The sequence below is a fragment of the Rana temporaria genome, chromosome 1 (genome assembly GCF_905171775.1).
Source record: "Rana temporaria chromosome 1, aRanTem1.1, whole genome shotgun sequence".
NCBI lineage: Eukaryota > Metazoa > Chordata > Amphibia > Anura > Ranidae > Rana > Rana temporaria.
In genome coordinates this window covers 633,704,451-633,720,699 of record NC_053489.1, presented here as the reverse complement: position 1 = coordinate 633,720,699, position 16,249 = coordinate 633,704,451, and the positions used below count along the sequence as shown (strand labels likewise).

The 16,249-nt window shown below is 45.9% G+C and overlaps 1 protein-coding gene across 1 annotated transcript in view; it reads right to left on the bottom strand.

The window, feature by feature from the left end:
- Positions 1-16,249, bottom strand: part of STX18 (syntaxin 18) — a 237,369-nt gene that overhangs the window by 66,712 nt on the left and 154,408 nt on the right. Inside the window, exon 7 of the mRNA XM_040335414.1 lies at positions 8,602-8,690. Coding sequence (XP_040191348.1) covers positions 8,602-8,690 — 89 coding nt within the window. The remainder of the gene's footprint in view (positions 1-8,601; positions 8,691-16,249) is intronic.

Genomic DNA, 16,249 nt, shown 5'->3' with positions numbered 1-16,249 from the left:
CCATAGAGTCTGGCGGCTTAAGAAGTCCGCCTGAAAGTTGTCCACTCCTGGAATGAATATTGCCGATATGCAGGGCACATGAGCCTCTGCCCATAGGAGAATCAAGCTCACCTCTCTCTGAGCGGCTTGACTCCTGGTTCCCCCTTGGTGATTTATGTATGCCACGGCCGTGGCATTGTCTGATTGAATTCTCACCGGGAACCCCTGCAATTTTGACGTCCAAGCCCTGAGGGCTAGTCGAGCAGCTCTGAGCTCCAAGATGTTGATGGGCAACTGCTTCTCTGGCTTTGCCCAAGTACCTTGGCGAGTGCAACCATCCAAAATTGCTCCCCAGCCCGTCAGGCTGGCGTCTGTGGTCACTATCTTCCAAGTCACTGGGCTGAAAGACTTCCCCTTCAGTAGATTCTGAGGGTCTAACCACCAACACAGACTTTGTCGGACTCTTGATGAGAGCGGCAACGGGATATCCAAGGCCTGTGGCCTTCTGCTCCATGCTGACAGGATGGCTGCCTGTAGGATGCGAGTGTGGCTCTGGGCGTATGGTACCGCCTCGAATGTGGCCACCATCTTGCCTAGTAACCTCATACATAGGCGAATAGTCGGTTCTTTCTTGCTTAGAACCAGTAGGATTAATTCCTTGATGGCTTTTACCTTCCTCAGAGGTAGGAACACTCCTTGTTGTTCTGTGTCTAATCTCATGCCGAGATATTCCAACTGCCTTGTGGGCTGGAAAGCTGACTTTTCTCGATTTAGGACCCAGCCGAACCTCTCGAGGTATTGGACCGTGAGGGCCACTGCTCGCTCCAAGCCGGGAGACGAGTGATCTATGACTAGGAGGTCGTCCAGGTATGCTAGGATCGTGACCCCTTGGATCCTTAGTTTGGCTAGGATTGGAGCTAGGACCTTCGTGAACACCCGGGGGCCGTAGCCAACCCGAAGGGAAGCGCCACGAATTGGAAGTGACGCGAAGCCACCATGAAGCGTAGATATCTTTGATGTGGCTGATAAATTGGAACATGAAGGTAGGCATCCTTTATGTCTATGGACGCCATGAAGTCGTCCTTCTGGAGTGTGGCAGCTGCTGACCGCACGGATTCCATCCGAAATGAGCGGATCTTTAGATATGCATTTACCATCTTTAGGTCCAAAATTGGCCTGACATCTCCATTGGATTTTGGGATGATGAATAGGTTGGAGTAGAAACCCAGCCCCTGTTCCAGGACTGGTACCTCTACTATTACTTCCTGGGAAAGTAGATGATCTAATGCCGATCTTAATGCGGCTCCCTTTTCCGGATCGTTTGGGATCCTCGACTTCTGGAAATGAGGAGGAGGAAACCTTAGGAAATCTAATTTGTAGCCTGTGGCCACGGAAGACCGTACCCACTCGTCGGGAATGCTGGCTTCCCAAATCTCTGAAAAGAGTCGCAGCCTTCCCCCCACCTTCGTGGGTGGGGGCGCCCCTTCATAAGGTTGGCTTGGGGGCTGGTTTTGCTGGTTTGCGAAACCACTGCCTTTTGCCTCTAACAGCCTGTCCTTGTGATCTGCTGTTGAAGCCGAAGTTTGCTTTTGCAGGAGGCCGTCGATACTGCTTGGCATTAGAGGGCCCCTGCCCAGGGGAATACTGTCGTTTAAACGCAGGTCCCTGAACCTTCTTCTTAGTTGGCAAGAGAGTACTCTTGCCGTTTGAAATGGTCTGAATGTATTTATCTAGGTCTTCTCCGAAGAGTCGTCCTCCATGGAAGGGGAACCCTACCAGGAGCTTCTTGCATGGGGGCTCAGCCTCCCAGCTTTTTAACCATAAGAGTCTTCTCATATGGATAAGGGATAACGATAAACGTGACGCTTGCTGGATAGAATCCTTGATTGCGTCTACCGTAAAACATATGGCCTTAGGGACATCCGAAAATTTTTCTGCCTGCTGGGCCGGAATAAGTTTAAGCATCTGCTTAAATTGATCCGATAATGCTTGAGCGACCCCAATCGCAGCCACAGCTGGCTGTACTACTGCCCCTGCAGTAGTGAAGGAGTTCTTAAGTAGTGCTTCCAAGCGCTTATCAACTGGATCCTTGAACACCTGTATGTTTTCTACAGGGCATGTTAACGATCTGTTAACACATGAGATGGCTGCGTCCACTGCAGGAGTAGCCCATCTTTTGGAAAATTTTTCTTCCATAGGATATAGGACAGAGAACCTTTTAGGTGGTAAGAAGATCTTATCTGGCTTGTTCCAATCTTGGAACAAAATTCCCTCTAATAGAGGATGGATCGGAAACACAGCATTGCTTTGAGGCGCCCTCAGTGAGCCCAAAGCTGAAACCGTCGATACCTGGAGATCTGGTACTGGCAAGTTGAATGCCCTATGGACCAAGTCCGACAATCCTTGAATCCACCAGCTCTCCCTCAGGGAGACTGCCCCAGACTCCTCTGTATCCGGGTCTTCGATCCCTGAACCTACTTGGTCCTTGTCCAAGAGGTCGTCCAATTCCCCTGAGGAAAGGACCTCCTCTTCTGAGGGTCCGCGCTCGGGCGACGGAGATCTATTCCGCTTACTGCCCCGCATAGCTGCGGCTATCATTTTTCCCATGCTTTTCTGCATCTCTTTTAAAGAGGTGAGTAATACCTCCTCCGTGACCATCTTAGGGTTGGACTGACCCGCGTCAGCTCCAGCCCCAGATCCCGATGGCCCCAAGGCTCCCTGTAGGGAAAACAGCGGCATACCATGGTACAATACCGAGGTACACCTGCTACCTATTGGTATTTGGAACTATAAAAGTTAATTGTCCAAACACCTGTTTGGGGGATAAAAAAATGCTTCCTCTCCCCTAGATGATTTTTTTTTTTTTTTTTTTTCGTTTTTGTTTCAAATCCAGGAAAGAAAAAACATTCTGTCCCCCTGAGTAGTATTGCAAAGAAAAACTATGAGATGGAAAAGAAACAGCCTATTTCTAGGCTTGAAAAAACAGTCCTCTGAAGACTGCAATATCCTTTCTGGCCACTGTGTGTCCTCGGCGCCCCGTGCTGCCGCTCTGGTCTTTCTCCTCAGTTCCAAAGTATTGAATGGAACAAACAAGGAAGGGCCGCCCCTTCCTTTAAGCCACTGACCCGCCCTTCCCCCCCAGCAATCTCAAACAGGAAATGCCCCTCCCGACAGGGGGAGGGGGAGGGGGAGGGGGAGGGGGAGGGGGGGGGGGGGGATTTTGGGAGGAAGGGACCTCTCTGTTCCAGCAAACTGCAGCCTGCAGCCTGGAACCATGAGGAGGTCAGCGTTTTGCCTGCTTGCAGGCTCTGAGGAGGAAGACTGAATGGAGCATCGCCTGGAGGCCTGCAGGTAAGCAAAGCTCTCTGACACACACATATATTTTTATATAACACAGGCCCCACTCAATGCTTTTCCAACACTACAAGGGAGGTCACATCTTATGGGGAATAATACATAGAGAGCCATCCTATCTTTATGATATGTGACTAGTTTGCCAGATGCAGTGCATAACTTTAGGCATGTCCCCTGTGACCCCCCAGAAAAAAACCTGCTAAGAACCAAGTTCCGCAAGTTTTCCCCTCACTTACCTGCTCCATGCCGCAGGACTTTGCCAAGCAAGAGGCCCAATCTTCCCCCATCTCCGTGGGGATGTCTAGACCTTCAGGCCCTGGGTTCCTATGAAGGATCCACTGTCCTGGGCCCATATAGCACCCTGGCAACAGAAAACTTTAGGTACCCAAAGGTTTCTAAGTTCTGGGCCCAGGGTCCAGCTCTCTAAAAAGAAAAGCATTATGGGCTATACCCCAAGGGTTTGGGGTCCGGTTACTGACCACTTTAGCGCTGAGGCTTTTTTGGACAGAACCGGTAGCTCACCTAATCCCAAGGATGCGGAGGCAAGCTAAACCATGACTAACACCTAAGACACTGGCGTAAAAACTGAGGTACTCCTCCTATGGGAGGGGGTTATATAGGGAGGGGCATTTCCTGTTTGAGATTGCCAGTGTCTACACCTGAAGGTACTCCATATAACCCATATAGTAATGAATGCCGCTCTGTGTCCCGTGATGTACGATAAAGAAACTATTTTTTCCTCCGTTTAGGCTGATATGTATTCTTCTACATATTTTTGGTAAAAAAACAAAACAAAAAAATGCAATAAGCGTATATTGATTGGTTTGAGCAAAAGTTATAGAGTCTACAAAATAGGGGATAGAATCATGGCATTTCTTTTGTTATAACTTTTTTTATTAGTACTGGTGGTGATCTGTGATTTTTATCGGGACTGCGACATTATGACAGACAGATCGGACACTTTAACACATTTTTTGGGACCATTGACAATTTTACAGTGAACAGTGCTAAAAATATGCACTGATTACTGTAAAAATGTCACTTCAAGGAGGGGGTCTGCAAGTAGCTGTGATGCAAAATTCAGTAACCCGGAGACATGCTGGAAAATCTCTCGCTCATGAAGTACAGGAGATGGTCATCCGTATTAAAGGTTACGTATAAATATGGAAAGGAGAAGATACCCTTTTGACAACGTGTATGGACACGAAACGCGTCAAGGATGACTCCATCGTTGCCACCATTTTTATCGTTATGCGCTGTATTTTCATCCAATATGTAAGTGCAACCTTTAAATAAATATTATATTGATTTTTACGGTGTTACACTATGGCGTCCCCTATTCTCCTTTCCATATGTATACGTAACCTTATATACGGATGACCATCTCCTGTACTCCATGAGCGAGAGATTTTCCAGCCTGTCGGGTTACTGAATTTTGCATCACAGCTACTTGCAGACCCCCTCCTTGAAGAGATTCCACACCAAGTTTCAAGCATATACCAAGCCCGATTGACTCTGGAAATTTAATTTTCGCAGAGTCCACCCTTTCTGGTAAGCCTGCATCCTCACTGGTGGTGGGACCTCTTTCTGCATTTGGAAATTAAATTCCAATCTACTCATTCCGTCACTGGAATCCAACATTTTTTCCTCACTCATTTTCTATTTTGAACTTTGTGGTATCCACTTATCACGTGGCTTACTTTGGACTTTATTATTTATTGTTTGATGTATTGGCCTCCACTACATGTGCAACATTTACTTTTTACATTGTTCATGCGATTTTGACTTTATTGCTGCATTTTGCATTTCATTGTATTTGAGCGCTGCACTTTCTTTTCCACATTTTGTTTTTGCTTCTTATTTTCAGTAGCCGTGTTCAGCAGCTTGATACATACACATTTAGCAGCGTAGTAATTCACACCACACCAACTACTGTAAAAATGTCACTGGCAGGGAAGGGGTTAACACTAGGGGGCGATCAAGGAGTTAAGTGTGTCCTAGGGAGTGATTCTAACTGTGGGGGGATGGGCTACCTAGAACATAAACGATCGCTGTTCATACTTTGTATGAACAGACAATTAGTAATTTCTCCCCTGAAAGAAGCGGGGAGCTGTGTGTTTACACACACAGCTCCCGATTCTCGCTCTGTCACGAGCGATCACGGGTGCCCGGCGGTCATCGAACCCACCGGCACTCACATCGGCTCCGGGGCAGAGCAGCGGACACGCGCGTGCCACTAGTGGCCACAGGGTGAAGCGACGTAACAGAACGTTGTTTCGCCCAGCCGAGCCATGTTGCTGCAGTAAAACTGCGGCGACTGGTCGGCAAATGGTTAAAGTATTAAAATTATGATCAGAAAAAGATTTTTTTAACTATCCAAATGATATAAGTATAGACAGCTAACCAGCATCTGCTTGAACAAGACACAAGGTCAATGCACCATCTGTCCAAAACGCACTAGAATAGCTGACTTTGATTTCATATCTGTGGGTGTCCTACATTTTACCTTGATGCTGCCTACACAATGCGACTTACCTACACACAGGGTAACCCGATTTTGGCCTGATGCCAGCCTTGCCAGTAACATCAGTTGTAGCCATGCGAGACTTCTCTAGGATTACTAATGCACATTTACGGCTGCTGAAAGCTGTTATCGCACACAAAAATGTGTTAACTTAAAGCAGTGCTAATTCCTCCCTGTTCCCGTGCATGCAACATGTGTGTTGGGATATCGCAATGGGTTTGAGGAACAGAAGATGTCTTACCACCCGTTGTGCTCAGTGAGATATCACATGTTTCTCAGAAACCCATGGCTGCCCTCTGATGTTTAACAGTCAGTCATTAAGCTGCCCGTACATACACTATATTGGCAACAGTATTGGGAAGCCTACCTTTATACACGCACATGAACTTTAAGGGCATCCCAGTCTTAGTCCGTAGAGTTTAATATTGAGTTACATAGTAGGGGAGGTTGAAAAAAGTCCAACCTATGTGTGTGATTATATGTCAGTATTACATTGTATATCCCTGTATGTTGTGGTCGTTCAGGTGCTTATCTAATAGTTTTTTGAAACGATCGATACTCCCCTCTGAGACCACCGCCTGTGGAAGGGAATTCCACATCCTTGCCGCTCTTACAGTAAAGAACCCTCTACATAGTTTAAGGTTAAATCTCTTTTCCTCTAATTTTAATGAGTGACCACGTGTCTTGTTAAACTCCCTTCCATGAAAAAGCTTTCTCCCTATTGTGGGGTCACCAGTACGGTATTTGTACATTGGAATCATATCCCCTCTCAAGTGTCTCTTCTCCAGAGAGAATAAGTTCAGTTCTCGCAACCTTTCCTCATAACTAATATCCTCCAGACCCTTTATTAGTTATGTTGCCCTTCATTGTACTCTCTCCATTTCCCCACCCTTTGCTGCTATAACAGCTTATACTCTTCTGGGAATGTTGTCTACAAGGTTTAGGAGTGTCTCTGGAAATGTTTGACCATTCTTCCAGAAGCGTATTTGTGAGGTCAGGCACTGATGTGGACGAGAAGGCCTGGCTCACAGTCTCCGCTCGAAATCATCCCAAAGGTGTTCTATTGGGTTGAGGTCAGGACAAGTTCCTCCACCCCAAACTCGCTCATCCATGTCTTTATGGACCTTGCTTTGTGCACTGGTGCGCAGTCATGTTGGAACAGGAAGGGGCCATTCCCAAACTGTTCCCACAAAGTTGGGAGCATGAAAATGTCTTGCTGACGCCTTAAGAGTTCCCTTCACGAAAAGGGGCCAAGCCCAACCCCTGAAAAACAACCCCACACCATAACCCCCCTCCATCAAATGAGTTGGAGGGGTTGCCCAATACTTTTGGCAATATAGTGTGAATGAGTGAGTTTGGGGCGGAGAAACTTGGCTGGCCTGTACAGAGTCCTGACCTTACCCCAATAGAACACCTTTGGGATGAATTAGAGCGGAGAGTCTGCGCAGGCAAGTCAAGTTCCCCCACCTCAAACTCACACATCCATGTCTTTACGGACCTTGCTTTGAACCTAAGCTTGTTTTGAGGGGGCTGAAAGAGCCACCCACTTTGCGAATTGCGTGTAAATACTGTACAAGATGACAGGAATGCCCATTAGAAGGAATAATTGGGTTAGTGTAACAAAACTGAAGTAGAAAGAATCTGGGAGTAGCGGTACACGGTATCCAATAAGCTTCTATTTTGAGCTTGTTCAGTAAAAGCAGATCACCACCCAAAAGGGAAAGTACCAAAAAAAAAAAAAGAAAAAAAAAGCACCTTTTCTGCAGGTAAAAATGTACATATATTATTGTTTGTTGCAGGAGCCCGTAAAGCATTAAACTAGTGATCAGCAGATTGCCGACGCAATGCAGGTCTCCTGCAGACCTGTCAGTGTATCGGCACATTCGTACTGTATGAGGAAGCCGATACATTCTGACAGGAAGACTCAAACTATCACAGCACTCATTGAAAACTACAAACCGACGGTCATAAAGGATGTCGGGGCTTGTAGTTCATTCATACAGAGCTCTGCGTATGAATGACACACCTGTGTGGGCGGAGCCCTGCTCAGTCGCGTGGTTTTCAAAAAGTCACGGCTAGTACAGGAGACTTCTCCCAATATAGCCGTCACAGTAAGAGAGCGTAGCAGAGAGTGTCCCATTTGGCATGTCATTTTTTGTTTGGGGGAGAACATGTATTTTTCACAGGTATGCGCTCCCACTCCTGCTTGGATCACCTAGGCCCCCTCCCTCTCGGAAGTCTTCTGGGACATGTTGCAGGTCCCAGAAGACGGCAGGACCATTCACAAAGCACAATGTGGCTCACGCATATGAGCTGTCGGCTCACAGTTGGGAAGATGGCTAAAGGGAACCTGGAGGCTAGTAAAGAACTAGCCTGAGTGATGACGGAGGTGGATTCCTGGACAGGTAAGTGTCCGTTTATAAGAAATCGGCATCTACGGGATTTGTAGCTGCTGCCTTTTAATTATTTAATTTTGAGTGAACCACGTCTTTTTTTCAAAATGAGACATAGAACTTGATTGGTTACCATGCACAGCTGCTCTCGTTTTGGTAAATGCCTCCAATGTTCCCTTTTCAGCTCTTAAATGAGAACAAGTGTCAAGGAAATATTAGCAAATTTGACTGACCCTGGATACAAGAAAAGGTGAAGGAGAAGGTGAAAGCACAGAAAAATACCATATCTTAAGTTTCTACTAAGAATTTAATCGAAAAAAGAGAAATAAAATTGACTTGGAAAAAAATTACCATTTGAATCTCCTCTGGGGACAATTCATCTTCACCTAGACTGTCATCCCAAAGACCTGAAGTGCTCTGAGCGTCAGACGCCGTCCTTTCTGTCCGGGGGAAGGGAATGCAAAGATGGTTATAATTCATGATACTGAACTTCTTGTATCAGCTTGTCATACCTAGGAATTATTGAAATGTATACATATACCGATATCATTATTAATGTGATTAGCATAATGTACTAGGGTTGTCCCGATACCGATACTATGTTCCAATGCTTCACCCGATACCTGGGCAGTCAGAGATGATCGGTGCGGCGGGGGGAGTTACAAGCACCGATCTCCCTGTATAGATTTCAATACAGCCTGACAGCTTCTCCCCGGACCCCCCTTTTCAGCTGCTTTAGTGAAATTTATACAGCGGTAATCAGTGCTTGTAACTCCCCACAAAGCCGCACCGATCACCGCTGACTGTCCCTGTATCCTCCTTCAGTCCCCTCTCCGTGCTGCTCTCCCCCTCTGCGCTCGGTGTCACCCTCCGTTCTTCTGCTCTCCCCCTCCACGTTTGGTGTCACCCTCCGTGCTGCTGCTCTCCCCCTCCGCGTTCGGTGTCACCCTCCGTGCTGCTCTCCCCCTCTACGCTCGGTGTCACCCTCTATTCTTCTGCTCTGCCCTCGTGTCACCCTCCGTGCTGCTGCTCTCCCCCTCTGCGTTCGATGTCACCCTCCGTGCTTCTGCTGTCCCCCTCTGCGTTCGGTGTCACCCTCCGTGCTTCTGCTGTCCCCCTCCGCGCTCCGTGTCCCCCTCCATATTCTCCTCCGCCCCCTCTGTCCTCGATCTGTCAGGATGGAGAGCGGAGGTAGAAGCCGCTAAACCTGGCTCCTACCTTTTCCGAATGAACAGAGGAAGTGATAACTGACTGTCTATTCATATAAAACTGAAACATCATAGCCTGTGATTACAATGCTTCAGTTTATGAATGGAGAGGAGCCTGTCTTCTCTCCTTTCTTTTTTTTTTTTTTTTTTTTTTTTTTTACTACCCTTCCCCCCCCTCCCAGACCATCTCCCGACTCCACCTAGCATTTTTATTGACTGTAATGCTGCATTCTTATTCCTCTCTCATATTTTCTGCGTATTTCCGGGACTTTTTGAAATCAATCCATGTTTCCCAGATGTCCTTATTCCCTACCTTGTTCTTTTCGCCACCGTATTTTACTTTCTCCCTCCTATAGGTCCCCTCTACAGAGTCTATCCACTCCCATATTTGCGGACTTGCCGGGTTTCTCCATTTTAGGGGTATCAATCGTTTTGCAGAGTTCAACAGATGCGGAATTAGTGATCCCCTATATTCGTTCACTGGCGTTTCTCCTCCATGAAAGAGGACTATCCAAGGGTTATTTTCCAGTTCTTTTTTAGTTATCTCTTTTATCAAAGCCAAAACTTTTCCCCAGAATGCTTTGATTTTTACGCAGTCCCACCACAGGTGGGCCATCGTTCCTCTTGCCTCACAACCTCTCCAGCATTCCTCTGCCTCCCCTACTCCGAATTTGGCCATTTTATCTGGGGTGATGTACCACCCTGTCAGGCACTTGAAATTCATCTCGGCGGTTTTTACATCAACCGCCGAAGTATGAGTCAGGTTAAGGATTCGCCCTATGGTCGTCTTCCCCCTTGGGACTCCCAGGTCTCTCTCCCATTTCTGTATGTAGTTTAGCGTATCCGACTCGTCTATTTTCTGCAAATATTTATATACTTTGGAGATATTTCCTTTTGAGCTTTCGGTACTACACAACTGTTCCAGTATAGTGTACTCCTCTCGTGACCTCAATGGGTGTGGGAGGCACTTAACGAATGACACCAACTGAAGGTATCTCCACTCGCTGAGTGCCTCCATTTCAATCCTGATTTCGTGGAGGGTCATAATTTTGCCCTCTAGTGTTATGTCTTTTAACTGTGTTCTGTTTTTGATCCACTTACCCCCTATCTCTTTAGTCCCAGGTGCAAAATATTCGTTTTCTTTCAAATCCATAAGGGGTGAGTTGAATTTAGTTTTTAATTGTTTGTGTAGTCGATCCCATATCCTTAAAGCATTGTGTGTGATTGCGTGTGTTGACGTGTATAGGGTTCTACGGTGTGGAGGATTCCAGATTAATCTCCCTAACTGTGCTCTCGCTAACGTGCATTCAATACTTATCCACCTTTTATCCTGTGACTCTTTAGCCCATTCTATGACACGTGTGAGGACCGAAGCGTTATAGTATAATCTAATGTCAGGTACAGCCAGGCCGCCTTTTTTCTTGGTTCGTTTTAGTATTTGGGCAGAGACTCTGTGTTTTTTATTGTTCCATATGTACTTCATTAGGAGGGAATTCATTATTTTAATATATGACGGAGGCAAATAAATTGGTACCATTTGGAATTTATACAAAATTTTGGGGATAAGTACCATTTTTACCACATTTATCCTCCCAAACCACGATATTGGTCTATTATATATAGTTTTAATTTCTCTTTTGATTTCATCGAGAAGGGGGATAAAGTTTATTCTATATATTTTTTTCAAACTATTTGCCATTTTAATCCCCAAATATTTTATCTCTCTTTGCCAGGAGAAGTTGTATTTCTTCCGCAAGTATAGTTCTTCGTCCTTGTGGATATTAATATTCAAAATCTCCGTTTTTGTTATATTCATTTTAAAGTTTGAGACCTCGCCATATTGTTTTAAGGTATCTATTAACTTCGGGAGAGTGACTCTTGGGCTGCTTATGTAGAATAATACATCATCTGCGAAGGCTGACAGTTTATGCTCGTCTTCACCTACTTCTATCCCATAGATTTCTGGGTTTTGTCGGACCATCGCCAGGAGGGGTTCCAATGATAAGACAAAGAGGATGGGAGATAGGGGGCATCCCTGCCTAGTCCCATTTTTCATCTCAAAAGGAGCGGATAAGGATCCGTTAATTTTGATCCTTGCACACGGATGGAAATATAGAGTTTTGATTCTCCTTATCATCCCTGGACCTAATCCTATGAATTCTAGGGTTTGTATCAGGAATCCCCAGTCTACCCTGTCGAAAGCTTTCTCAGCATCAACCGACAGGAATAGACCGGGGGTCCCACTTTCTTTGATCTGCTCCAGGAGAAGAAGCGCCCTCACACCATTGTCTTTTCCCTCCCTCCCAGGTATAAAACCTACCTGGTCTGGGTGGACGATGGCTGTCATCGCTCCCTTTATTCTTTCCGCTAAAATTTTTGCATACAGTTTCGTATCTGCATTCAGGAGTGAAATCGGTCGATAACCCGAGCAAGTCGTATTGTCCTTTCCCTCTTTTTTGATCACTGTAATCGTTGCTGTTAAAGCCTCTCTACTCATTTCATAATCAGTTCCAAGACCATTAAAGTATTGGCAAAGTCTGGGGATTAAGATGGTGCTGAACTTTTGTAGGTAGGCAGATGTAAAGCCATCTGGCCCGGGGCTTTTCCCCTTGGGAGTATTTTTTAAGGCCTCCCTTATTTCCTGTTCCGTTATTGAACCTTCCATCTCTTCTACCTCCTTTTCTTCTAATTTTGGGAGATTGGCTAACTGTAGTATTTCCCTACTCTTATCCATTTTTTCGCGTGGGCACCTGATCTTTTGTTGGATATCGTAAAGTTCTTCGTAGTACCCCCGGAATACTTCTGCTATTTTATTTGTCGCATGTACTAAGTCACCATTCCTGTCTCTGATTTTTTCTATAAAATTCCTAGTTTTCTTTTTTCTTACCATTCTAGCCAAATTTTTACTAGGTTTGTTTCCCCAGACATATCTTTCTCTCTCTGTCCGGTCTATATATTTCTTAGTTTCTTGTTCCGCCAGAGCTCTGTATTCATCCCTACTTATACTCAACTTATGAAATATTTCCCCTTTTTGCCCCTGTGATTTATGCTCCTGTTCTAGCCGATATATCTCCTCCCTTAATGTTTTTAATTTACTCGTTCTTATTTTGTTTTTCCTTGCCCCTTCTACGATGAAGATTCCCCTTATATACGCTTTATGGGCCTCCCAAAGAGATGCTCTGGAGATACCCTCCTTATCGTTCTCCAGAAAATACCATTCCAACTCTTTCTGTATCCTCTCCACTACCTCCTCGTCCCCCAACAGACTCTCATCCAATCTCCATTCTGGTGGTGTGTCTTTTTGTATAGAAGTTTTTATTTTTAAGGTTATAGGGGCGTGGTCTGATAACGTCATGACCTCACACCTTGCTTCTATCACACTCTCCAGAAGTCTGTGGTCGACGAGGACGTAGTCTATCCTCGAGTACGTCCCATGCACAGGTGAGAAAAACGTGTAGTCACGGGCCCTCGGATTGAGGATCCGCCATACATCCACCATTTGATTTTGTGTCATTTGTTTTATCGGTATTTTTAGTTGTTCACTATTTGTCCCCTGTGCACAGGACGTACTATCGAGGCTTGGACTCATACAGAAATTGAAATCTCCCATCAAAACTACATGTCCCTCTTCAAATTCTTTTAGTTTTCTCATAATTTTACTCATATATTTAACCGAGTTTACATTGGGGGCGTACACATTAGCTAGGGTATAGATCTCTCCTCCAAGTTTTATTTTCAGGAACAGAAATCTCCCCTCCGGGTCTGTTTGTCTATCCACCAGTGTGAATCGGATTCTGCGAGCGAATCCAATAGCAACCCCCCGAGATCGCGATGAGATTGTATCCCCATAATACCATATCGGATATTCTGTTGAGTAGAGCTTTATATTGGATTCCAAGGTAATATGGGTCTCTTGAAGGTAGGCAATGTCTGTTTTATACTGTGTTAATTCACAGAGAATTTTGTGTCTTTTAATGTGGGAATTTAGTCCCTTTACATTATATGAGAGAAACTTGACATCTGTCATATATCTTTTTTTTTTTTTTTTTTTTTTAAGTGTTTGGGATATTTTCTTGTGAAGTCGGTCAGATGGTCTCCCTACCTCCCCCCTCCCCCCCACTCTTCCCATTCCCTCCTCCTCCCTCCTCCATCCCATCTCCCCTCCCCCCTCCCCCTCCCTCCCTCCTTCCCCCCTCCCTCCCTCCCTCCTTCCCCCTGGCCTATTCTTGGCCTATGAGCCTTGGAAGGGCAATTCCTCGCCTTCACCCTCAACTCCTCTAATAGTGGTGGTGCTCGTGCACTCCCTAGACTCCCCCCCTCCCCCCCCCCCCCCTCCTCCCCCCCCCCGGTCCATGCTCCCGGAGATCCAGACAACTCATAGCCACACTAATCCACCCAAGTCGACAAGTCGGGGGGTTCTAGCTGCATTTTAGAGCAGAAATCATTCAGTTCTTCTGGAAATCTTAATCGAGCCGTTTTTCCTCCCTTAATGCCTATTAGGCATGCCGGGAAGCCCCATTGGTACTTTATATTTTGTGCCCGCATCAGCTCTAAGAGTGGTTTCAATTGTCTTCTCCTTGCCAGCGTTTCCTTAGATAGGTCAGAGAATATTTGTAAGTCAGTCTCTCTGTATCTCAGGGGGGGTTTCCCCCTAAGTCTTCTCCAAATTTCTGCTTTATCAACAAAATTCTTGAACCGAACAACAACATCTCTTGGCCCATATCTATCTATCATCTGGGGATTTCCCACTCGATGCACTCTTTCAATTTTGAGGGGCTTCGTTTCTGCTGGTCTCTCAAGTAAAGGGCAAAAAATTGTATTCATGATCTCCATGAGGTCTTCCTCCTTTTCCTCTACTATCGCTCTGACTCTAAGGTTCTGTCGCCTGTTGCGATTCTCCTGGTCCTCTATCCTGTAGGCCGCCACTCTCTGGCTCTCGGTCAGGGCCCTAACCTGCCCCTTCAGGGTGTTTATTTCTTGATCCTGTTCCTCTAATCTCCTTTCTGTCTCTACTACCCTTTCTCTAAGTCCTCCGAGGTCCTCTCTCACCTTATTGATCTCTGTCTTTATGACATTTTCCATCCTTAATAGCATAGCATTCATTTCTGCCTTTGTGGGGGGTTGTGTGTCCTGTAAGTCCGAGACCAACACTTCCGTGTTATTATGATCTTGCTCGCTTTCTATTGTAGTTTCACCCTTAGAGCTCTCCGCACTACTTGCTCCCTTTTTTAATTCATTCTTCTTCTTTTCAGTCTTTTTTGCAAGCCCCGGACTTTTAAGGCTCCCCTCTTGAGTCATATATTGCTGTATGGAGCTATTCCCCGAGTTATTCTTAGTGGGTTTTAAGGTGACCCCTCTCGTCGATCTATTCATTTTATTGGAGGGTCTAATTCTCTTCCCCAGTTTGAATAAGGACTTTTTACAGTCTACGATATATTATTACTTAGCCTTGCCTGAGCTCCTCTGTGTGGGAATATCTATTCCCCCCTCGCTATTCTCTCTACTCCCCTCAGGAGAGGGGATAGGGCGGAGCGGGTAGAGAGGAGATAAGAGAGACGGAAGAGACGGCCGAGAGCCCCCTGAAGGAGAGGGAGTACAGTAGAAGGGTCCCCAGAAGGGAACACAGAGTGGAGGGACCGAACACAATACCCCGGAGTGGGGGTATCCAGCTCTATTACCACCGTGGTCAAGCCAGCTGTAGCTTAATCTTTCTATATGAGGGCTGTCCGCCGTGTATTTTTATGGCTTAAGCAGCGGTGATTTCTCTGGTGTGTCCTCCTAACCCAGGGTAACCTTTCTCCGGGTTGGATTTCCCAAGCATCCAGTGGGGTTTTGTATGTGTGTCTGTGCTTTGAGTGAAAGCAACTCTTTAAACTGTTGAGACTTGTCTTCACTGGGTTGTACTCTGCATATAGTTCTGTGTGTTATAATTTATACAACCAGCTTGCGGCGAGAAGTTACCCAGGGGCTTAATCTGATAAGATGCGGTATCTCTTATAGGCACCTGGTGATATATCTCAATTCAGAGTCTCTTAACGCACTGATACCTTAGCGCACGGTACATTGCCGTGCTAGTCTCTCTGTGTGTTCCGCGTTAGTTGATCGCTGCGACTCATTTACATACAAGGATAGTCCTGCTACTTTATAGGTTATTGTGTATATACAGTCATACTGGTAAGATAGACAAAACAAAAAAAAACAAGTGTCCAGCTCGCTCCACTACATATAAGATTTCTGCCACAAGTCTCTTCCCTGGGATCGTTGTAACTTAGGTCCCATCTCTTTAGGTAAACTTGTCGACTTGACTTAACGAAAATCAATAGATCACACGTAAAATTTCTACAGCATACTTTTCTCTGCGGCAATAACCAATAATTTAGCCCTAATTAACCCCATACGTGACATCTATCCAGTACATGCCCCGGGCTAGTGATTACTGGTAACCGCTCCTGACCACCACATTGATGATAATGGAAAAAAAAAAAAAAAAAAAGTCCTTTTGGCTCCGTGTTATATCACTATGGCAGAGTTTTTACTCTAACCTGTTCAGCATTAACTCATTGCACAGTTGGTAGGATATTTGCTAGGAAATCACCATTATCTCCTGAGCTGCGGCTCTTGCTAGAAATTCCCCTTTATCTCCTAAGCTGCGGTATCCACAGACAGTCCCATCACAAGAACACAGGACCGGGGGGAGTAGGGGGGGCCTCGGGAGTTAGGGGGGGGGGTATGCGGGATGGCACCCAACCCTGCTCGGCTCCGCAGAGCGCCTCACCCAACCTCAGGACCTC